This window comes from Ranitomeya variabilis, chromosome 1 (assembly GCF_051348905.1).
Source record: "Ranitomeya variabilis isolate aRanVar5 chromosome 1, aRanVar5.hap1, whole genome shotgun sequence".
NCBI lineage: Eukaryota > Metazoa > Chordata > Amphibia > Anura > Dendrobatidae > Ranitomeya > Ranitomeya variabilis.
The window spans coordinates 819,692,500-819,715,964 of NC_135232.1; the positions used below are offsets into that span (position 1 = coordinate 819,692,500).

Here is a 23,465-nt window from a genome sequence, read left to right on the forward strand (position 1 = left end):
AAAACAGCAAAGTCTGATTTAATCCCTAAATCAATTAAGTGAATAATAACGGCTATATAAATAAAGAATAAAAATAATAATCTTCAACCCCTTCCCGACCTGTGACACAGCGTATGCCTCATGAAAGTCTGTGCCAATCCGACCTGTGACGCATATGCTGTGTCACAGAATGATCGCGTCCCTGCAGGCCAGGTGAAAGGGTTAACTCCAATTTCACCCGACCTACAGGGACAGGGGGAATGGTACTTTAGCCCCCCCCCCCCCGTGGCTACGATCGCTCTGATTGGCTGTTTCACTTTCAACAGCCAATCAGAGCAATCTGTAATATTTCACCTATGAAAATTGGTGAAATATTACAATCCAGCCATAGCCGATGCTGCAATAGCATCTGCCACGGCTGGAGACCCCGATCTGCCCCCACCGCCACCGATCTCCTCTCCGTCCTGTCATGTCCCATGCTCCCCTCCGTCCTCCTGTCTGCTCCCCCCGTGCTCCTATCCCCCCCGTGCTCCGATCGCACCCCCCCCCCATACTTACCGAGCTCTGATGTCCCTCCCGGTGTCCTCGGTCTTCTCCGTGGGCGCCGCCATCCTCCAAAATGGTGGGCGCATGCGCAGTGCCGGCAGATTCTTTCCAGGTACATTTTGATCGCTGTGATAGGTTCTATCACAGCGATCAAAATAAAAAAAAATTGTAAATAAACCCCCCCTTTATCACCCCCATAGGTAGGGACAATAATAAAATACAGAAATTATATTTATTTTTGTTTTTCCATTAGGGGTAGGGTTAGGGGTAGGGTCAGGGGTAGGGTTAGGGTTGCACTTAGGGTTAGGGTTGCACTTAGGGTTAGGGTTGCACTTAGGGTTAGGGTTGCGGTTAGGGTTGCACTTGGGGTTGCACTTAGGGTTAGGGTTGCACTTGGGGTTAGGGTTGCACTTGGGGTTAGGGTTGCACTTGGGGTTAGGGTTGCACTTAGGGTTGCACTTAGGGTTAGGGTTGCACTTAGGGCTAGGGTTGCACTTAGGGCTAGGGTTGCACTTAGGGCTAGGGTTGCACTTAGGGCTAGGGTTGCACTTAGGGTTAGGGTTCACTTAGGGTTACGGTTGCACTTAGGGTTACGGTTGCACTTAGGGTTAGGGTTGCACTTAGGGTTAGGGTTGCACTTAGGGTTAGGGTTGCGGTTAGGGTTGCACTTAGGGTTAGGGTTGCACTTAGGGTTAGGGTTGCACTTGGGGTTGCACTTAGGGTTAGGGTTCACTTAGGGTTAGGGTTGCACTTAGGGTTAGGGTTGCACTTAGGGTTAGGGTTGCACTTAGGGTTAGGGTTGCACTTAGGGTTAGGGTTGCAGTTAGGGTTGCACTTAGGGTTGCACTTAGGGTTAGGGTTGCACTTAGGGTTAGGGTTGCGGTTAGGGTTGCACTTAGGGTTAGGGTTGCACTTAGGGTTAGGGTTGCACTTAGGGTTAGGGTTGCACTTAGGGTTAGGGTTGCACTTAGGGTTAGGGTTGCACTTAGGGTTAGGGTTGCACTTGGGGTTGCACTTAGGGTTAGGGTTCACTTAGGGTTAGGGTTCACTTAGGGTTAGGGTTGCACTTAGGGTTAGGGTTGCAGTTAGGGTTGCACTTAGGGCTAGGGTTGCACTTAGGGCTAGGGTTGCACTTAGGGCTAGGGTTAGAATTAGGGTTAGAATTAGGGTTAGAATTGGGGTTAGGGTTGCAATTAGGGTTAGAGTTACAATTAGGGCTAGGGTTGGAATTAGGGTTAGAATTAGGCTATGTGCACACGGTGCGGATTAGGCTGCGGATCCGCAGAGGATTGGTCGCTGCGTATTCGTAGCAGTTTTCCATCACGTTTACAGTACCACGTAAACCTATGGAAAACCAAATCCGCTGTGCCCATGGTGCGGAAAATACAGCGCGGAAACGCTGCGTTGTATTTTCCGCAGCATGTCAATTCTTTGTGCGGATTCCGCAGTGTTTTACACCTGCTCCATAATAGGAATCCACAGGTGAAATCCACACAAAAAACACTGGAAATCTGCGGTAAATCCGCAGGTAAAGCGCAGTGCGTTTTACCTGCAGATTTTTCAAAAACGGTGCGAAAAATCCGCACAAAAATTCACAACGTGGGCACATAGCCTTAGGGTTAGGGTTGGAATTAGGGTTAAGACTAGGGTTAGGGGTGTGTTGGGGTTAGGGTTGTGGTTAGGGTTGGGATTAGGGTTAGGGGTGTGTTGGGGTTAGTGTTGGAGTTAGAATTGAGGGGTTTCCACTGTTTAGGCACATCAGGGGGTCTCCAAATGCTACATGGTGCCACCATTAATTCCAGCCAATCTTGCGTTGAAAAAGTCAAATGGTGCTTCCGAGTCCCGACGTGTGCCCAAACAGTGGTTTACCCCCACATATGGGGTACCAGCGTACTCAGGAGAAACTGGACAACAACTTTTGGGGTCCAATTTCTCCTGTAACCCTTGGGAAAATAAAAAATTTCGGGCTAAAAAATCATTTTTGAGAAAATAAAAATTATTTTTTATTTTCATGGCTCTGCGTTATAAACTTCTGTGAAGCACTTGGGGGTTCAAAGTGCTCACCACACATCTAGAATAGTTCCTTGGGAGGTCTAGTTTCCAAAATGGGGTCACTTGTGGGGGAGCTCCAGTGTTTAGGCACACAGGGGCTCTCCAAACGCAACATGGTGTCCGCTAACGATTGGAGCTAATTTTCCATTCAAAAAGTCAAATGGCGCGCCTTCCCTTCCGAGCCTTGCCGTGTGCCCAAACAGTGGTTTACCCCCACATGTGAGGTATCGGCGTACTCAGGAGAAATTACCCAACAAATTTTAGGATCCATTTTATCCTGTTGCCCATGTGAAAATGAAAAAATTGAGGCTAAAGGAAATTTTTTGTGGAAAAAAAAAAAAAAAAAAACAAAAGTACCTTTTCATTTTTACGGATCAATTTGTGAAGCACCTGGGGGGTTAAAGTGCTCACTATGCATCTAGATAAGTTCCTTGGGGCGTCTAGTTTTCAAACTGGGGTCATTTGTGGGGGAGCTCCAATGTTTAGGCACACGGGGGCTCTCCAAACGCGACATGGTGTCCGCTAAAGATTGGAGCCAATTTTTCATTCAAAAAGTCAAATGGCGCTCCTTCCCTTCTGAGCCCTGCCGTGCGCCCAAACAGTGGTTTACCCCCACATATGAGGTATCAGCGTATTCAGGACAAATTGGACAACAACGTTCGAGGTCCAGTTTCTCCTTTTACCCTTGGGAAAATAAAAAAATTGTTGCTAAAAGATCATTTTTGTGTCTAAAAATTTAAATGTTAATTTTTTCCTTCCATGTTGCTTCTGCTGCTGTGAAACACCTGAAGGGATAATAAACTTCTTGAATGTGGTTTTGAGCACCTTGAGGGGTGCAGTTTTTAGAATGGTGTCACTTTTGGGCATTTTCAGCCATATAGACCCCTCAAACTGACTTCAAATGTGAGGTGGTCCCTAAAAAAAATGGTTTTGTTAAATTTTGTTGTAAAAATGAGAAATCACTGGTCAAATTTTAACCCTTATAACTTCCTAGCAAAAAAAAAATTTGTTTCCAAAATTGTGCTGATGTAAAGTAGACATGTGGGAAATGTTATTTATTAACTATTTTGTGTCACATAACTCTCTGGTTAAACAGAATAAAAATTCAAAATGTGAAAATTGCGAAATTTTCAAAATTTTCACCAAATTTCCGTTTTTTTCACAAATAAACGCAGAAATTATCGACCTAAATTTAACACTAACATGAAGCCCAATATGTCACGAAAAAACATTCTCAGAACCGCTAGGATCCGTTGAAGCGTTCCTGAGTTATTACCTCATAAAGGGACACTGGTCAGAATTGCAAAAAATGGCCAGGTCATTAAGGTCAAAATAGGCTGGGTCATGAAGGGGTTAACGATAAATTTTAAATACATCCATGGGGTCCTGATATTCTACCACCAGATTCTAGCAATCCAGGTGATAAATTGCTCATTACTAATACTGAGAATTACCGTATTTCGCGGACTATAAGACGCACCGGACCATAAGGCGCACCCCAAATTTGGGGTGAAAATTGCAGAAAAAAAGATTTTTTATAAGATGGTTGTCCGTCTTATTGTCCGAATTTACAGTATCTTACCTGAAGGCTGGCGGTGGCAGAGCAGGGTCACAGGAGGCATGGTGTCGGCAGAGGTGGGGTGATGCGGTACGGCGTGCCCCTGAGCAGGGTCCCTTCCTGCTTAGGTGGGCGACGCCACGGCCTGGTGTCCATGGGAGGGTTGCAGTACTGGTTACCGGCAGAGGTGCTGGGATGAGGAGGTGCTGGGATGAGGAGGTGCTGGGATGCCGCCGCACCTCTGCCACCGCACCTCTGCCGCCTCGGGTAAGCCTGCATTTCTTTTCCAAAGATTTTATTTGGATTTTAAAATAACAGGCAAGAAAAGGGAATAAGGGTGGGATAGGACGGTAGGGGGGGGGGGGGGGCGTTGGAAGAGGGAGGGGCATAGGGAAAAATATCAATATAACAGTGATATACACTTATAAGGTACATAATGTCCAGGTCATAAGGTTTAAACGAAACAACTGCAAACCAACGCATAGACAAATAAACAGACGAGAGATTGCAAGCCAATTAAGGCCAATCATATGTGAGCAAATATTTAACAAGGATTGAACCGTTAGTGCACAGAGTATAAAATTAAATGGTATTGCACCTAGAATTTGGTGGTGAGGGAATTAAGTAATGGGGGACGGAAAGGCCTTGTCCCATTTGTTCCATTTTTTGTAAAATCTTGCAAACTGATTGCTAATCAGAGCAAATTTCAGTTCATGTGATCTATGTTGCTGGACTAGGTGTAGGATAGCCTCTGGATTTGGGAGTGTTTTGTTTTTCCAGTGGAAAGTGATGAGATTTTTTGCTACAAGACAAAGATGAATAAAAATGGGTTGGAGTGCCAAGTCTAATTCGTCCAGGTTGAGGGAAAGAAGGGCCATTTGAGGGGTGAGGGTTAAAGTTTTGTTAGAGAGTTTGTTGAGAGTGGTAGAGATCCAAGACCAGACTATTTTGACTCTAGGACATTCCCAGAGCATATGTAATAGATCTACCTTGAAGCCGCAGTCTCTCCAGCAAAGGGGTGAGGATGAGTTTGAAGGACCGAAGTGTGCTAATTTTGCCGGGGTAAGGTACCAATTACTAATAGTTTTAAAGTATGTTTCTTGAAGAGAGAATGAGATTGTGGAGTCGTACGTTTTGGAGAGAGCTTCTTCCCATTGCTCAGGAGAAAAGGTGGATTTTGGGGTTTTTTCCCAGGTGATCATATAAGGGCTTTTTGACAAACTATCGTCATTGTTGAAAGAGTCATAGAGAAAACCATGACTCCAGAAGATTTTATGATGAGGATTGAGTAAGACTTTTATTGAGGAGTGGGTAAAGTTCTTTTTTTTTTTTAAGAAAAGCGAGGACGTTATCTTTTAGGAGGATGAATTCTAAGAAAAAGGAGTGAGGAATGTTAAAGTTTTTCCTCAGGGATGAAAAGTCTAAGAAATTGGAGCCGTTGTGGATATCTCCCAATTTTGTGATTTTAAATTCTGGCCAGATTGTAGGGAGGGTTATATTAGATAAACTAAAGATAAGAGTAAGGGGTATGTTTTTAAGAATGGAGAATTTGTGTGTCCGTCTGCTTGGTTTGGAGAATTTACGCCAGGCTTGGGCGATGGCCTGGAATAGAGGGTGAGCGTTGCAGTTAGGAAGATGGTTTGAGATTGCTTGAGTGATGATATTACTTAACTGTTTGCCATTATTTAAAAATAATTCCAAGTCAAACCAGGCCGGAGGTTCACGTTGGGAAATCCAATGGACACTTTGTTTAATCAGAAGGGTTTGATAATGGGCAATAATGTTAGGAAGGCCCATCCCACCATTCCCTTTCCTCCTGTATAATGATGAGGAAGAAGTCCTGGCTTTTTTTCCTCCCCACAAGAAGGTTTTGAACAAGGTTTGGATATTTGTTAGAAGTATGACCGGGATGGGCAGAGGGAGACATCGGAGAACATATAGAATTTTTGGAAGGGTATGTGTTTTAAGGATATAATTTTTTCCCCACCAAGAGAGATTTTTTTCTTTAAAGATTAAGCAGTCTTTGCTTATTGAGTCTGTCAAATTTCTCAGATTTATCTTCACCGTAAGTTGGAGATTGTTGCAGAGAGTAATACCTAGATAAGGAATCTCTCTGTTGCACCAGTTGAGGGATGTTTTATCCTTTATTGCATCCGTTTGTTTAGTGTCAAGATTAAGAGGAAGGATGTTCGATTTTGATTGGTTGATTTTGTAGTTAGATAGATCTGAGAACTCGTCCAGCTCACTAAAAACCTCAGATGAAGAGTTTTGGGGGTCAGTTAAAGTCAAAATGATATCGTCCACGAATAGGCTTATTTTGTGTTCCTTGTGTTGGGTATGGATACCTTTAATTTTGGCATTGCTACGAATGTGTTCGGCTAGGGGTTCAAGGGCCAAGTTGAAAAGTAGGGGTGATAGGGGGGGTAAGCCTGCATTTCGACTATTAGACGCACCCCTCATTTTCCCCCCTTTTTTGGGGGGGAAAAAGTGTGTCTTGTAGTCCGAAAAATACGGTACAAATGTCCTTGGTAAATGCAGAATAACAAAGATTTGCAAGCTGGAGAGTTATGTGAGCTTGTATTGTGTATTTTGTAAGCCCGAGCAGTTCAGTAAGTGTGCCTTATTTTTCTTCTAAATTTTCAGGCACCATTAAGCATCCACGTGGCAATGCTGGCATTGGATCATTTCCAGGAGAAGCACGGTCGTCTGCCAAACATAAGGTAGTTTTAGTAAATGTAAGACTGCGGTATGATGCAGCCATGAAGAGCTGATTGTGCAATGCTTAGGATGTTATGCATGAATGTTGCTAGGTCACCTCACCCACATTAATAGATGCACTGAATATATTATTATGAGTACTGAAAATGTAAATGATAACTGCCAGACGTGTTTTACCCAGCACGCTTTAATATGACGAGTGTACGTAACGTGGCGCGGCAGCCGTGGGCGAGGTACTAGTCTCTTGAGCCCCAGCACATTACGTGAACGTGGGGGTCCTGGCTGGGTGTGTAGACTTGTGCTGTGAGGGCGCTACACTCGTGCAGGCCACATGTAACTGATGTTGGTTGCCAGGACCAGATTTTTTACATCTCAATGAGGGAGACCACTATTCGAAAATGAACTTTTTACTGAACAGAAACTTTGTAGGGAATATATACAAGAGATAGTGGGTACACAGTCTTATGAACGTTTCTATTACATCTTGAAGCATTTTCCACACTGTTTCCTTTGTTTCTCTATTGTGCTCCATCTTCACTTTTTTCCTCTTTTACTCTTTCTACTGGTCTTCTGTTTCCACTGTTTCTCACTAGTTCACCATAAGCCAGCTTTAACCTTAAAGTCCTGCTCAAAAGACTCCTTTACTCGTTCCGCCTTTTTCTTCCCCTTAAGGTGCCATTATGGCCGGACTTGGCTTACAGATCCCTGACGCTCTGGAACTCCCGCCCGGGCAATCTGTGCATCTTTTGTACTCTGTCCTGTCCAGGCCCATTTACCTTGCGAGCTGTAACTTCTTGGCCTCTCTGCTAGGTGTCTTCTCCCAGGACCCGTCTCCGGAAGTTCACTCTGTTTCTTTGTCAGATCTGGAACAGAAGTGACTATCTCCTTACTTTGGACTCTTCTCACTTAGGGACCCCCCCAGAATGTGGCACTGCTCACCTTGGACCCTTGGGTCCACTTGTCATACACTCCAGGCCCTATGTGACCAGAAATTGTGACTTTCCCTGCAACGCAGTCCCTCCCACTTTAGGCTAGTCCCAAACATTAATTATTGCTATCCCTATTGTCAAACTACACACACTATACATCGGTTCTCATATCATCAGCATGTCCCTATCCTTACATGTATGGGATGTGTTAAATTAATTTTGGCACGGGGCAGCTGTAAACCAACAAACATGGCTTGCTGGTCCTGCGTTCGCCCTGAATTGGTGTGTAGTGCAGTCCTAAAGGAGACCTGGTGCTGGAATTGGGTTATGTAAATTTAAGCACTTAAAAAACCTGGAAAAAATAGCTACTATTGAAAATCTTGTTACAATTCTCCAGTTGGCCAGTGCTGGGCACAGCTGGGTGTTCCAGCTCCCACAAGGGTAGCCCCTCACTTATCCTGGTCGTTGTACATAACTAATAGTGATGCAGCCCCCTACTTGCATATTATGTAACAAGACCATTTTAGGATTTGAGTCTCAAGTTTGAGTAAAACTATGAATGTATATGAAATCTTGTTTCTGTAGGTGCCTTCAGGATGCCGAAGAGATGCAGACCTTAGCGGCATCTGTAAATGAGAATCTGCAGAGTAAAGTAGGTTTCACAGCCTAAAGATTGCTGCTCGGGTTAAAGGATTTATTGGTTTGATTATTTTACATCTGCGACTATTGATTTATCTTCCATATGGAAGTACGGTAATACTTTCACATGTACGATATCTCTGGTTTTCAGGCACACAACTTTATCAGCAGACTGCCATCTTATAGCTGTCTTAGTTTCTTAGTATTAACCCCTTCCGCAAAATGACATAACTGTAGTTGCAGATTGCAAGTCCTTTCCGGCAATCCAGGGTAGAGTTATGTCATAGAGATGGCACAGGCTGAGGAGTTGTGCCCGTGCCAACAGGAGACGGCTGCCATATACAGCTAAGCGCCTGCTGCATTTGTTGGGACCAGCGCGAGCTCCATTCCCAAAAGTTTAACCCCTTTGACTTACGGTAGGTGTTAGAAAAACAAAAACATTTTCTTAAAAAAAAAAACCTGCATAAACAACACACATTTGGTATCTCTGCACTGATATTATCATCTACCTAAAAAAATTGATTATCCTGCACAGTAAAAGCCATAAAAATATGAAAAACAGAATTGCTGTCTGTGTTTATCTTGCCTCATGACAAGGAAAAAAATGATGAAAACAATCGTGTCCCAAGTATGTGAATCCCATTAAAACAGCAATTTTAGATGTATTGTCTGTTCATGCCTCCTAAAATAAATTAAATTGCAGAGAGATCAAAAAGCCAAATGTATCCAAAAGGGGTACCAGGAAAAACTACATCTTGTCCCTCAAAGAACAGTCCTAGTTTGTCTACAGATAAAATGGCTGTGTGCATAATATCGCCAAAAATGGTGGCACTCCTCCAGTGAAGAAATCCAGTAACTGGAGCTTAAAAGTGGTTCCGGGAGGAACGGAGACATCTGGTTTTTAGAGTTGGTATTGTTGTGAACATATCAAACTGTAGGATAAAGGTGTATAAAAGTGATAAGAAAGTTTCATGTACAACATATTGGTACCAATGAAAACTAGTTCGTCACTCCATAAATAAGCCCTCATATACCTCAAAATAGGGTATGTATTATAATAAAATAGTAAAGCATCACTCTATGAAATTTGGTATCTCAAAAATGAATACAAACCTACAAAATAAATGAACACTGTATCTATACAGGATCGTGAATAGTGTCAAATTTAAGATGTGAGAAAAAATGGCAGGATTGTTGGTTGGTTTACACTCATCCCAATAGAGTTAAACGTGTGGGCCGAAACTAACTTAAATTTTAATCCTAAATGTCTGTCTTTTTAATGTAATAATCTCATCTCTTTTCTAATATACTGTAATTAAAAAGCCCCCATTGTTTCCTCACTGTGCTATTTAACTGCTTTATTATTATTTTCACCTACTTCATGTGTGGCAACACCTCGCTTGAGAGCCCCCAGTGCATTACTGAGATGAAACAGAAACACATGAGCCGTGCACACGGTGAACAAGCCTGTAGGGACATTGTTCACACCACCAGGAAACTGAAGCACAAAAAAAGCACAGTGAAACCAATAAAAAAATATCAGTAAACAGCAAGTGCTAATAAAAGGATGGAAAAATACAGGGTATTTGGTTAAGGCTATGTGCACACGTCAGGATTTCTTGTAGAAAATTCCTGAGAAAAACCTGAAATTTTCTGCAAGAAATCTGCATGCGTTTTTGCCGCGGTTTTGACGCGTTTTTGGTGCGTTTTTTTTTCGGACATTTCACAATGCATTTTATAGTGGGAAATCCGCAAAAAAAACGCAAAAGTAATGAACATGCTGCGTTTTTTATCATGTGCACAAAACATGCGGAATCCATTCTAAATGATGGGATGCATATTGTATGCTGTTTTTTTGTGGTTTTATAGCGTTTTTATCGCGAAAAAACCTCGAAAAATCAGCAACGTGTGCACACAGCCTAATAGTTTTTTTTGCAAAAAATGTATATTAAGCCGCTCTACCAAACGTCAAGGTATACCTATATTTGAGCAATCCCTATCTGATGTATTTAAAAACCTGGTCATATGTATAAGTACCTGTATGAGCAGGATTCAGAAAGGTAATGTCCAATGTGGACAGGCAGCATAGAACGGCTTTTATGTGCACGGCATTACTGAGATGAGTAGTCACCGGTCGCCGCTGCAGTCTCAGTCCCCACCCTTAAACGAACCGTCATCAATATCTTCCATTTCATGGGCTGGGCTAGTCCTTTCTCTACTAAGCATATGTGGGTTGTCAGTTCCAATGTATGCTCAGTAGGATCTTGTCACTATGCAATATTCTTTTTAATGCACAAAGACGGAGCTCTCCCTTGCCAGCTCTGATGAGCAGTGACAAGCGGCAAGAGAGCCGAGTTGACAACTGATGCATGTTCAGCACAGTAGGGACTAGCCCAGACCTCACTCTTCCTTTCAGGGTGGGATCAGAGGCTACAGCAGTGACTGCTGCCTCTGCCCCCTGAGGACGACTCATTTGAGAATCCCAACATGCACTGGGGGTTCTCTCTCTCAAAAAAAAAAGTCCTATAATGTAGTGGGACTTTTTAATTAAAATATATAAGAAAAGATCAGATTATGACATTAAAGGGAACCTGTCACACCCCCCCCCCCCCCCCCCCCCCCCAGGCATTTTTAACTAAAAGAGTCACTTGTGCAGCAGTAATGCTGCAGTCTGTCAAGGTGGCTCTTTTAGTTGGGGTCCCTGCCAATGCTGAACTATTTGTTTTTAGAATTTGTCTTTCCAACCTGTAGTTTGTCAGGGGGGCATGTCTTTCCCCCCTGACTCAAACGCCTACCAGCCGTCACTCAGGGCCTCCGTGCGCCGGGTGCTGCCTCTGCTTCCTTCATTAACGTCCCCGACGCCTGCGCTGTAAGTTGTTTTTTTTTGTGCATGCGCAGTTTGCGCTGCCCTTCGACTCCCATCACAACGCAGGGGGCGTTAATGAAGGAAGTGGAGGCGGCACACGGAGGCCCTGAGTGACCACTGGGATGTGTTTGTGTCAGGGGGAAAGGACATGCCCTCCTGACAAACTACAGGTAGGAAAGGCAAATTCTAAAAACTAATATTTCAGCGTTGGCAGGCACCCCAACTAAAAGAGCCACCTTGACAGAATGCAGAATTAGTGCTGCACAAGGTGGCTCTTTTAGTTAAAAACGCCTGCGGGGGCGTGACAGGTTCCCTTTAAATAGCCAACCATTTACAACCATTTAGGATTAAAATCATTGTTAATTTTGGACCACCTCTTTAATAAAAATTAATTTATACACCAAAATGATTTCACAAAACCAACAATCCCATTTTAAAAAACAAATGCTCAAATAATTGTCATAAAAAGTCATGGCTCTTGAAACTTTGACAATAGAAAAGTGTAAAAAAAACATATTGCCGTAGAGGCCAAAATTGGCTTTGGTCTCAAGAAAATAAAAATAAATGACATGGCTAAATGGATTTTGGGGTTTGAACAACTGCTACCTATATATGTTGCGCATTGTGATGCTTGGGTAAACAAAGTCTTCCTTTATGGCTTTATTCACACGTCAGTATTTTTGGTCACTCTGTCATCAGTATTTCATGCCAAGACCAGGAGTGTCCCCAAATCACAGACCTGGTTTTGGAAAACGAATGGCGTTTAAAAAAAAAAAAAAAAAAAACGGACCAAATTGAGATGTGTGAATAAAGCGTAAAGGATCATCTCTAAAGGTACCTTCACACGAAGCGACGCTGCAGCGATAGCGACAACGATGCCGATCGCTGCAGCGTCGCTGTTTGATCGCTGGGGAGCTGTCACACAGACCGCTCTCCAGCGACCAACGATGCCGAGGTCCCCGGGTAACCAGGGTAAACATCGGGTTACTAAGCGCAGGGCCGCGCTTAGTAACCCGATATTTACCCTGGTTACCAGCGTAAAAGTAAAAAAAACAAACAGTACATACTCACCTGCGCGTCCCCCAGCGTCTGCTTCCTGACACTGACTGAGCTCCGGCCCTAACAGCACAGCGGTGACGTCACCGCTGTGCTTTCACTTTCATTTTACGGCGCTCAGTAAGTGTCAGGAAGCAGACGCTGGGGGACGCGCAGGTGAGTATGTACTGTTTGTTTTTTTTTACTTTTACGCTGGTAACCAGGGTAAACATCGGGTTACTAAGCGCGGCCCTGCGCTTGGTAACCCGATGTTTACCCTGGTTACCAGTGTAAAACATCGCTGGTATCGTTGCTTTTGCTTTCAAACACAACGATACACGGCGATCGGACGACCAAATAAAGTTCTGGACTTTATTCAGCGACCAGCGACATTACAGCAGGATCCTGATCGCTGCTGCGTGTCAAACGAAACGATATCGCTAGCGAGGACGCTGCAACGTCACGGATCGCTAGCGATATCGTTACAAAGTCGTTTCGTGTGAAGGTACCTTTAACCCTGGCTAGTGGAGCGTGCTAGCAGTGTGTGTGATTAGTTTTTTTAATACAGAGACAAATAGACATTATTTGAATCAGACATCCCCTTTAACTTTGAATTTTTATTGTCGGTTTTGAAGGGGGGTTTCTGTGACTTTTTTTTATTATTCTGGATTCTTGGGGAGTGTAAAACTAATATTTTCTGTACTGGTTTATTGCTGCTCCAACAATGCCGCTCTCCCGCTGCTTCAGGTCTGTGACAGGCTGCAGCGCTGATATCAGGATTGCATCACATGTGACCTTTACAGCCAATCACTGGTCTGAGCAGTCATATGATGTCTACATAGAGATAATGGCTGAGCCCAGTGATTTGTGGTGAAGTTGTGACATCATTGCTCTTTTTTATTTATTTATTCATCATCTAGTATTTTAGTTTGTTTGTTTGTTTTTACCTCTTCAACCCGTATAATAAAGAAGTTAATGACGTTAGTGTAAAATTTCTACATTTGGTAGATTCACCTATTCTCACCCAACTCTCTCATTGTCCTGAATTCCAGCCCTCGATTGACAATCACTTGGTGAAGTGGATTTCCTGGACAGCTCGAGGTTTTCTTGCTCCTCTTGCCGCAGCCACAGGTGGAATTATCAGCCAAGAAGTTCTGAAAGCTGTCTCGGAGAAGTTCTCTCCTTTACAACAATGGGTAAGTATGTCCCACTAATGGCTTAACCCCTTCACGACATATGATTGTATATTTACGTCATATGTCGTGTCCCCAACTCCATGCCGGAGCCCGCATTTTTCCCCACACATGACAGCTGATTTAATAAATATATTTTTATAAATTTACATCTATTTCTAGCTCCCTTCTCTTTCTTGTAGGTTATATCCCTTTAATGATATAATGTATTGCCAAGAAACCAAATTCATTTGTGAGATTCTGGCAAGCCATCCCTTGTATTTTATTTATTGTGAAAGCCCCTCGACTCGCAACCACTGGAAGTTACATTAAATTATATCTTTCTCTATCGCCTCTCATTGGGGGACACAGGAACCATGGGTGTATGCTGCTGCCACTAGGAGGCTGACACTATGCAAATAAAAAAGTTAGCTCCTCCTCTGCAGTGTACACCCTACCGACAGGAAGTAGGATATTCAGTTTAGCTTAGTGTCAGTAGGAGGTGGACACGGGTCTTTCATTAGACCCTTATCTACCTCAATGTGCGTCGTTTCTTTTCAGATTTTCCGGAGGGATACAGGGTGAACAGTCACACCTGTAGTCCCACAAAGCGGACTATGAGTACGGCGTGTACTGCCACCCCGTATCCTCATAGATCCCTCTCCAGGACCAAGAGCCTAGCACACAAGCGTGCTTAGAAGTCCGGTCCTGGCTCCGTCCCCCACCCACTCGCCCACCAGAGCCTGTCGGTTGGAGGAGACGAGGACGTCCATCACAGAGCCGTGGACGTCTCATTCCCCTCAGGTTAGTAGCGGACGACGTGGGATGTTTAGGTGAGTATTTCCCTATATCCCCCAGATCTTTCCCTGAAGCCCACCCTCACAGTGTGTGGGAGTAGAAGTTCCCATAGGCGCTGCATGACCCTCTATTGCGGCGCTGATCTTATATTAATAGAGATCCAAGGGGCCCCTAGATGAGCTTATCTCGCGTGGTAAAGGCCGCCGCGCTTCCCCCTTCCTATCCCCTTCATCCCTGCGGCCGCTCTGTTCGGCGGCCGCAATGTCACCTCTTACAGGGGCACCACTTCCCCCTGCGGCTGCAATGCAGTGCCTGCGCGGCGGCCTTGGCAGGCTGCCGCGCTACTTACTTCCTACGGGCTTTGGCGCTGCGAGGCGGCGTCTCCTATATCCGGCGGCGCCGACCTCTTAATTTAGGCCCCGGCTTCGGCCGGGGCCTACTTCGGCGCCGCGACCCTGGCAATTTCATTCCCTCTGGCGGCCCTGGCAGGTGGCCGCGCTGCTCTGCGGCGCACTGCTTCGGAGCCGCGGTCTCTTTTCCGGCGGCGCCGGCTTCTAATTTAGGTCCCGGCTTCTGCCGGGGCCTACTTCCGGTACCGCGCTCCTCCACTTCCGTTTTTTTCGGGCGGGCTTTCTCCCGCCCGACAATCTATTTATTCCCCGCCCACCGGCGCCATCTTGGTGCTCCCGGGCCCATGACTTCTATGCCGCTGCTTGCCCCAACTTCGCAGCAGGGCGCACGTTCCAGCGCCCTTTCAGCGGTCACCACATTGGCCAGCACACGCTTTCTCCAGCGGGGTCCCCTGCATCCTCCTTAGGTTGCCGTCTCATCGCTGGTGCCCTGGACCTGTGCCATGATGCCGGTCGCAGCTACAGCCGTGAGCAGTCTACAGGACTCTACTATTACTGTGAGTAACTCTGCTATGCAGTCTATTACTCCCCTCTCCTGTTTCCCTAACCTTTGGGCATCCATTTAGTGGGTCTGCTCCCAGGCCTAATCCTATAAGGAGAGCGTTCCTGTCCTCCTGCTTCCTCTTGTCAGCTGCAGCAACTCCCTGTCCAGGAGTCCCTACCAAGGGTGAGACCGAGACCCATGATTATCCCTGGTGGGCTTTCCTTCTGTCTCAGTCTGGGGCGGACCTCACCAGGATGTCACGCCTTTGGTGTCCGTGACTGACCGCAATGGCTAGTGGGTCACAGGATTTTCCGACGAGCCTTGTTCAACTTAGGCCACAAGAAGGGATACAGGGTGAACAGTCACACCTGTAATCCCACATTATGGACTATGAGTACGGCATGTACCGCCACCCCGTATACTCATTGATCCGACAACAGGACCATGATCCTAGCACACAAGCGTGCTTAGAGGTTCGGTCCCAGCTCCATTCCCCACCCACTCGCCCTCCGGAGCCTGTCGGTTGGTGGAGACCAGGATGTCTACCATCAGCCCCATGGACGTCTGACAACTTTCTTTCCCGCTCCATCTTGCCCTCTGGTCTGGACCAGTGAGATCCCTCTTCCTCTCCTCCTCTCGAGAGAAACGGTCAAACCACCTTCCAAGGTCTTTGCCCCACACACTGAATTTGTAGTGGTACTTACCAGGGGAAATGCGAGCCATACCAGATGCTTTCAGACAGGGAAGCATCTCGCCATCCTATATTCCTTCTCTCCTGAGCTCATCGCTAACTGGACTAATTCCTCGGCAATTCTGGACTCGTCAGTTCCCAGACTGTCTGCCAACTTGGCATGGGTTCAAAGGATACAATTATAGATCCGCTGGATAAATTAGCCTTTGGAACGGCTGCTTCTACTTTGTGCCTCGGTCATTGCCTCTACCTGGGTCTCAGGGACCATAGATAGATGGACCAAACAGCCTTGTAAGAGCACCCCGGCTGGAGCTCCTCCGGGGGAGCTAGCTGACCTGTCGGACCAAATTTCCTATGCAGGGAAATATTTAGTATCTGCCTCCCTAGATGCGCGGCTTCTGCAGCTCACGCGTCCAGCAATATGGTGGCCATCTGACGCAGCAGGCGGACTTGTCTTCAAGAAGTCGCTTACCGGCCTCCCCTTCCAGGGGGCCTGTCTCTTTGGCCACATGCTGGAACAAATTATTAATGATGCCACGGGAGGTACGAGTTCCCTTTGTCCTTTCGCTCTTTTGTGGCGTCGGAATATTCCTCTAGCTAACACAGACTGCAATCTCATCTGGCTAGAGAAAAGGCTCCCTTTACGCCTATCCCTTCCCGGCATTCCCACAACTCCCATGGTTGGTCCACCAGGCCTAGACCTGGCAGATCTTCCTCGGCATAACTCGTGCCAACGGCCCAGCATTTCTTCCAGTTTGGGCAGGCATCTCCTGTCTTTTTCAGAGATGTTTGGCTAGCTCCGGTGGAGGGCGCTTAGATCAGGGAGGTGGTATCCTCCGGATACAAGATACGGCTCGCTTCGCGGCCCGGAATTGCTTCTTCGAATCCCAACCTCTAAAAGTCCTCCTCTGATCTCGGGTTTCTTTGCGTCCATTTCCTTCTTTCTTTGTTCGGAGGTTATTGTTTCCGTTCCACAGCAGGTACGCTTCACAGGTTTCTATTCAAACCTGCTTGTAGTGCCGAAGAAGAGCGGCGCTGTTCGACCCATTCTGTCTCTGAAGTTAGTGAACAGAAGGCTCCGCCTGAGGCATTTCAGGATGAAGTTCCTCTCTTCAGTCCTGGCTTCCATGGATCCACAGGCATCCTGTGCTCCATGGCTATCCTAAATGCCTTGCTCCATGTCCTGATTTTCCTTGAGGATCAAGGGCCTAGTGCTCTTTCCATACCTTGAAGTCATCCTCATCAAGTCTCAGGCCCAGAAGAGTCTGACCATCGTCCTCGACTCCCGGTCCCGTTTCTGGTGGTTGGCCAACAGAACAAAGTCTTGTCTTGTTCCGAGTCAGCGTCTCGTCCTCTTACGCATGTTGTTCGACACCGCCGGGGGTTTTTTCTTCTTGAAAAGCTGGCAATTCTCCATACGGAGTTTGCTCTCTGTAGGGTCCTCGGCTGCCTTCCTACCGTTCAGCTACGACGTTACTGTGATGCATGGTGACAGCTCCGTAAGCGTTCTCTTTTGCGCTGTTCCACTTGAAACCAATTCAGCAGCCCATTCCTCAGTGGGACACGTCTGTACTGTCTCTGGATCCTCCAATCCGACCGATTCTAATAGCCTCTCAACTGGTGGCTGTCATCACCTCTCATTCCCCAGGTCCGGTCCTCCCAAGGCAGGTGGTGACGACGGTCACCAGCCTCCCCGGCTGGGGTGCGTTTTCTCACCATCCGTCATTGAATGGGGCGTTGGTCAGAGTAAGAGTCCTCTCCGCGGATCGATACCCTTGAGATAGGGGTCTTCTATCCCTGAGTCTCTGGGAAAGGCTTCTCAGAGGTCTGCCAGTCAGAATCCGGACATCCAATGCCTCAGCTGTGGCTTATGTCAATCACCAGGGAGGGAATCAGTCTCTTTGCAATGGCGGAGGTATCCAATATCCTCCTCTAGGCAGAGGCAACGGTTTCTGCACTATCTGCAGTGCATATCCCCGGCGTGGATTACTAGGCCGCAGTGTTTTCTCTGCCGCGACGGCCTTGCGGCAGGACAGGGGCTCCTGCTTCAGGAGGTCTTCCTTCAATTTTGCCTTTGATGAGGAACTCCGGACACGGATCTACTGGCGGCCCGTCTGCTTAGGAAAATTCCACCGTTTGTTTCCAAGTCCGCGATCCTCTTGTTGTGGATACCGATACTTTGACCATTCCTGGGTCGCAATTTGTACTTCCCTTTCTGTTCCTCTCTTCCCTTCCTTCCCAGGCTGTTGAAGATCAATGCGGAGGGGGTGCTGGTCATTCTGACCGCACCACATTGGCCCAGAAGGTTCTGGTTCGCTGAGATCGTCATCTTCTCGCGGACTCCCACTGGAGGTCCCCAGTCTGGTCAGATCTTCTGTACCAGGGACCCATCTGCCGCAGAGTTCTTGGTGACTCAAGTTAACAGCTTTGCTGTTGAAACCTTCCATTTTGGCTGTTTTCTCTAGGCAGAACTTGATGCTGGTCTTGCCCTTAGTTCTCTGAAGGGTCAGATAGCGACCTTTTCCATCCTTTTTCTGAAGTCCCTTTTAGAGGTCCTTAGCTACTGGCTATCACGGTACAAAGATTTATATACATCCCGTTCTCAGATCAGAACTTTTCTTCAAGGAGTGGCGCATGCGGCTCTCCCGTACCAGACTCCCGCGAATCCCTGGGACCTCAATCTTGTTCTGGAGGCTCAGTGGGGTTCCCCCCCTTGAACCTCCCCATGAGGCCTCACTGTCCTGTCCCGCAAGGTGGCGTTTCTGGTGACCATCACCTCCATTAGGCACGCCTCGGAGTTGGTGGCTCTCTCCTGTCTCCCCACTTCTTGGTATTTCACAAGGATAAGGTAGTTTTAAGGCCTTCGTCGCCTTTTCTTCCCAGGGTGGTGTCCTCCTTTTTTACTTGAATAAGATCGTCCTTCCCACCTTTGTCCTGCTCTGGGGCATTCGCTGAACAGGCTAGACCTGGTCATGGCGGTGAGGATCTATTTGTCTAGGACCGCCTTCTTTAGGAAGACTGACTGTCTTTTTGTCATTCCAGACGTTACGTCAAGAGGCCTGCCGGCCTCCAAGGTTACGTTTGTGTTCTTTGAGCACTCTTTGAGTGTTTGACCTGAATGGAGTTTTTCTGCTGTTCCCACCCCAGGGACTGCTTTGGGACGTCCCATGGTTCCTGTGTCCCCCAATGAGAGGCGATAGAGAAAACAGGATTTTTGGTTGCTTACCGTAAAATCTGTTTCTCGGAGCCTTCATTGGGGGACACAGCACCCTCCCAAGATGAACAGCTCTGTTTATTGTGTTATACTGTTAACGTTTGTGTTCTTTGAGCACTCTTTGAGTGTTTGAAACTGTTAGACTGTAAAGCGCTGCTTAAGTTTGTTGGCGCTGTATAAATGAAGATTATTATTATTATTATAATATTATTATTATTCTTTCTCGTTTACACGTTGCTTCTCCTACTGCTTTCTCACTAACTGAATATCCTACTTCCTGTCGGTAGGGTGTACACTGCAGAGGAGGAGCTAACTTTTTTATTTGCATAGTGTCAGCCTCCTAGTGGCAGCAGCATACACCCATGGTTCCTGTGTCCCCCAATGAAGGCTCCGAGAAACAGATTTTACGGTAAGCAACCAAAAATCCTGTTTTTTCATAGTTTGTTTTCTCTCCTTTAGCTTTTTCTAGATGCCATGGAAATTGTGAAGCCATTAGACCAGATAAGCCAAGAAGAGTTCCTTCCTAGGTATGATTTTTACCTGTGATGTCAGTGGAATTGTGTATCCCAGGGGTGGGCAATAAATTTTCCCAAGGGGGCACATGAGAAACCTTAACTGTTGTGGAGGGACATACCAACCAGCTAAACTTTGTTCTGATTATTATTTTCAATTTTATCACTCAAAGGAAATTATTTTGCATGTTTCTGCTGTGCAAACTAATGTAGACACAATAATCCTGATTCTAGCAATGTATCACTTACTGGCTGTTTGGTACCGTTTTAATAAAGTCCCTGTTTTCTCTGCTGTAGATGTAGCAGTGGTCAGAATGCGGAGCTGTGTATAACCCCGCTCACACCACTGACTGGCATCTTCCTGTGTACACTGTGCATAGGCAGCAAGTTGGTAATCACTGGTGGGGGCGGGGTTACACAGTTAGCTTGATATGTGAGACAGTCGTCTAGTGATAATCTCCTGCTGATAAAATGCTGATTGTATTGAAAGTATAGCACACAGATTTAAAAGAGAAATAACCCTCAGGTTTCCACTTCCTACGTTATGCTACTCACAGATTAAATAGGGAAACCTGCTGATAGATTTGTTTTAATATTGTATAGAATTAATCTTTGGTTAATAAATGTAACGATAGGGCTTATTGTCACAAAAAGAAAAAAGTATATGCAAATGGCCAGGGATCACCATAAAATGTACACATTTTTATTGAGATGCAACACACAATTCACTTAAAAAAATCCCATAATGACATAACACAGAAAAAGATCCACAATAAAGAGTATAATACTCGTAGACGTACAAGCCATTATATCATAAATACTTCCTATATAATAATCGCAAGTTGGGACTTCCGGCCCCTGTCCCCAAATCCCATAAGGCACCACGGCAGTGTCATTCACGTTCTCGCGCATGCGCAGTAACAGCCACAACTGTGCTCTCTACCCGCGCATGCGCGGTAACGACGCGGCTGTTACTGCGCCTGCATGGGGAATAGCGGAGACGCGCACAGATGTTATTTTCACCGCACTCCTGATGCGATAGCATAGGACCTATTTCTAGTGATGATTCTAATTGTTGCATAGTCCCTAAGGTACAAGGTATATACCAGTCTCAGACTGAATGCAGACTATTCAACATACAGCTGGACTGTTTGGTTCCGGGGGTGACTGCTTGACCGGGCTAGAGCTAAGTATTTATCTTACCACTTCCTTCGGTGCCCCCATTCTTATTGTACTTGTTATCCCTATGCTTGGCTATGTATGATCTATGGTGCACAGCAATGTGCTGGAGACGTACTTATTTATCATTTGGCATTATACAGCAATTGTGATAGCAGCACATGTATGTTGAATAGCCTTTATTCACGCTTACCGGAAGCGTGTCACTAATCCCGCCATTGGCGCCCCTGTCACATGATCGCAGGGTGCAGAAGACCCCGTGCATGTCATTGCTGATCTTCTATGGATGCTGTCCCGTGGCCAGCGTTCATAGCAAATAATGAACGCTAGCCCTGCTATGTGTAGCACAAGCGATTGGTTAATCACATCACAGCTTCAAGTCTCCTAAGGGGACTATTGAAGCAAGCAAAAAGTAGAAAAAGAAAGTTTAAAAAAAAAAATTAAAAGTTCAAATCACCCTTTTTTTCTCATACAAACTAAACCCATAAATACACATTTGGTATCACTGCATTCAGAAACTACGGGTCTCAGAAAATGGTGCCATTTTTTTTTTGTTATTTTTTTTTTACAAACGTTTGCAATTTTTTTCAGCACCTAAATAAAAAAAGAACCTATACATGTTTAGCATCTGTGAACTTGTAATGACCTGGAGAATCCTAATGTCAGGTCAGTTTTAGCATTTCGTGAACATAGTAAATACAGTGGTGGAATTGTGCTTGTTTTGTTTTGCCATTTCGCAACACTTGGAATTTTTTTCCTGTTTTCTAGTACACTATACGGTAAAGTCAAATGGTCTTGTTCAAAAGTACAACTCGTCCCACGAAAAAACAAGCCCTCACATGGCCATATTGATGAAAAAATCAAAAAGTTATGGCTCTGGGAAGAAGGGGGGCAAAAAAACGGAAAGGCAAAAACAGGAAACCCCAAAGTCGTGAAGTGGTTAAATAATAATTTGTTGTTTGTTTTTTTTATTTTATTTTTTTGAAAGAGTTAAATTTTTTACAAAACACAAGCAATACAAATTCCAGCCCACTTTCCCTTTCAGGAAAAAAAAATCCCCACAAAAATTATCCTTATTGTGTACAGTCACATTAGAAAATGCATAAAGTATAATATTTAGAAGATGATATAATGTTGGTAGTGATGAGCATAAAGCGATGTATAACCATCCGCAGCCAGGAACGCTCCCCTCATCTCTCCTCCGGAGTACCTGAAACATTTGGTAGGCCGTAGAACGAGTACAGGTCCTTCTCAAAAAATTAGCATATAGTGTTAAATTTCATTATTTACCATAATGTAATGATTACAATTAAACTTTCATATATTATAGATTCATTATCCACCAACTGAAATTTGTCAGGTCTTTTATTGTTTTAATACTGATGATTTTGGCCTACAACTCCTGATAACCCAAAAAACCTGTCTCAATAAATTAGCATATCAAGAAAAGGTTCTCTAAACGACCTATTACCCTAAATCTTCTGAATCAACTAATTAACTCTAAACACATGCAAAAGATACCTGAGGCTTTTAAAAACTCCCTGCCTGGTTCATTACTCAAAACCCCCATCATGGGTAAGACTAGCGACCTGACAGATGTCAAGAAGGCCATCATTGACACCCTCAAGCAAGAGGGTAAGACCCAGAAAGAAATTTCTCAACAAATAGGCTGTTCCCAGAGTGCTGTATCAAGGCACCTCAATGGTAAGTCTGTTGGAAGGAAACAATGTGGCAGAAAACGCTGTACAACGAGAAGAGGTGACCGGACCCTGAGGAAGATTGTGGAGAAGGACCGATTCCAGACCTTGGGGAACCTGAGGAAGCAGTGGACTGAGTCTGGTGTGGAAACATCCAGAGCCACCGTGCACAGGCGTGTGCAGGAAATGGGCTACAGGTGCCGCATTCCCCAGGTAAAGCCACTTTTGAACCAGAAACAGCGGCAGAAGCGCCTGACCTGGGCTACAGAGAAGCAGCACTGGACTGTTGCTAAGTGGTCCCAAGTACTTTTTTCTGATGAAAGCAAATTTTGCATGTCATTCGGAAATCAAGGTGCCAGAGTCTGGAGGAAGACTGGGGAGAAGGAAATGCCAAAATGCCTGAAGTCCAGTGTCAAGTACCCACAGTCAGTGATGGTGTGGGGTGCCATGTCAGCTGCTGGTGTTGGTCCACTGTGTTTCATCAAGGGCAGGGTCAATGCAGCTAGCTATCAGGAGATTTTGGAGCACTTCATGCTTCCTGGCACCTGCTCACAGTGCCAAAACCACTGGTAAATGGTTTACTGACCATGGTATTACTGTGCTCAATTGGCCTGCCAACTCTCCTGACCTGAACCCCATAGAGAATCTGTGGGATATTGTGAAGAGAAAGTTGAGAGACGCAAGACCCAACACTCTGGATGAGCTTAAGGCCGCTATTGAAGCATCCTGGGCCTCCATAACATCTCAGCAGTGTCACAGGCTGATTGCCTCCATGCCACGCCGCATTGAAGCAGTCATTTCTGCCAAAGGATTCCCGACCAAGTATTGAGTGCATAACTGAACATTATTATTTGATGGTTTTTTTGTTTGTTATTAAAAAACACTTTTATTTGATTGGACGGGTGAAATATGCTAATTTATTGAGACAGGTTTTTTGGGTTATCAGGAGTTGTATGCCAAAATCATCAGTATTAAAACAATAAAAG

The 23,465-nt window shown here is 45.4% G+C and overlaps 1 protein-coding gene across 2 annotated transcripts in view; it reads left to right on the forward strand.

Annotated features, from left to right (window-relative positions):
• The window catches only part of UBA6 (ubiquitin like modifier activating enzyme 6), a 137,291-nt gene that overhangs the window by 42,783 nt on the left and 71,043 nt on the right, over positions 1 to 23,465 (forward strand). For both annotated transcript variants that reach the window (XM_077274974.1, XM_077274979.1), the window contains exons 12-15: positions 6,779 to 6,855; positions 8,368 to 8,434; positions 13,375 to 13,518; positions 19,551 to 19,618. In XM_077274974.1, coding sequence (XP_077131089.1) covers positions 6,779 to 6,855; positions 8,368 to 8,434; positions 13,375 to 13,518; positions 19,551 to 19,618 — 356 coding nt within the window. The remainder of the gene's footprint in view (positions 1 to 6,778; positions 6,856 to 8,367; positions 8,435 to 13,374; positions 13,519 to 19,550; positions 19,619 to 23,465) is intronic.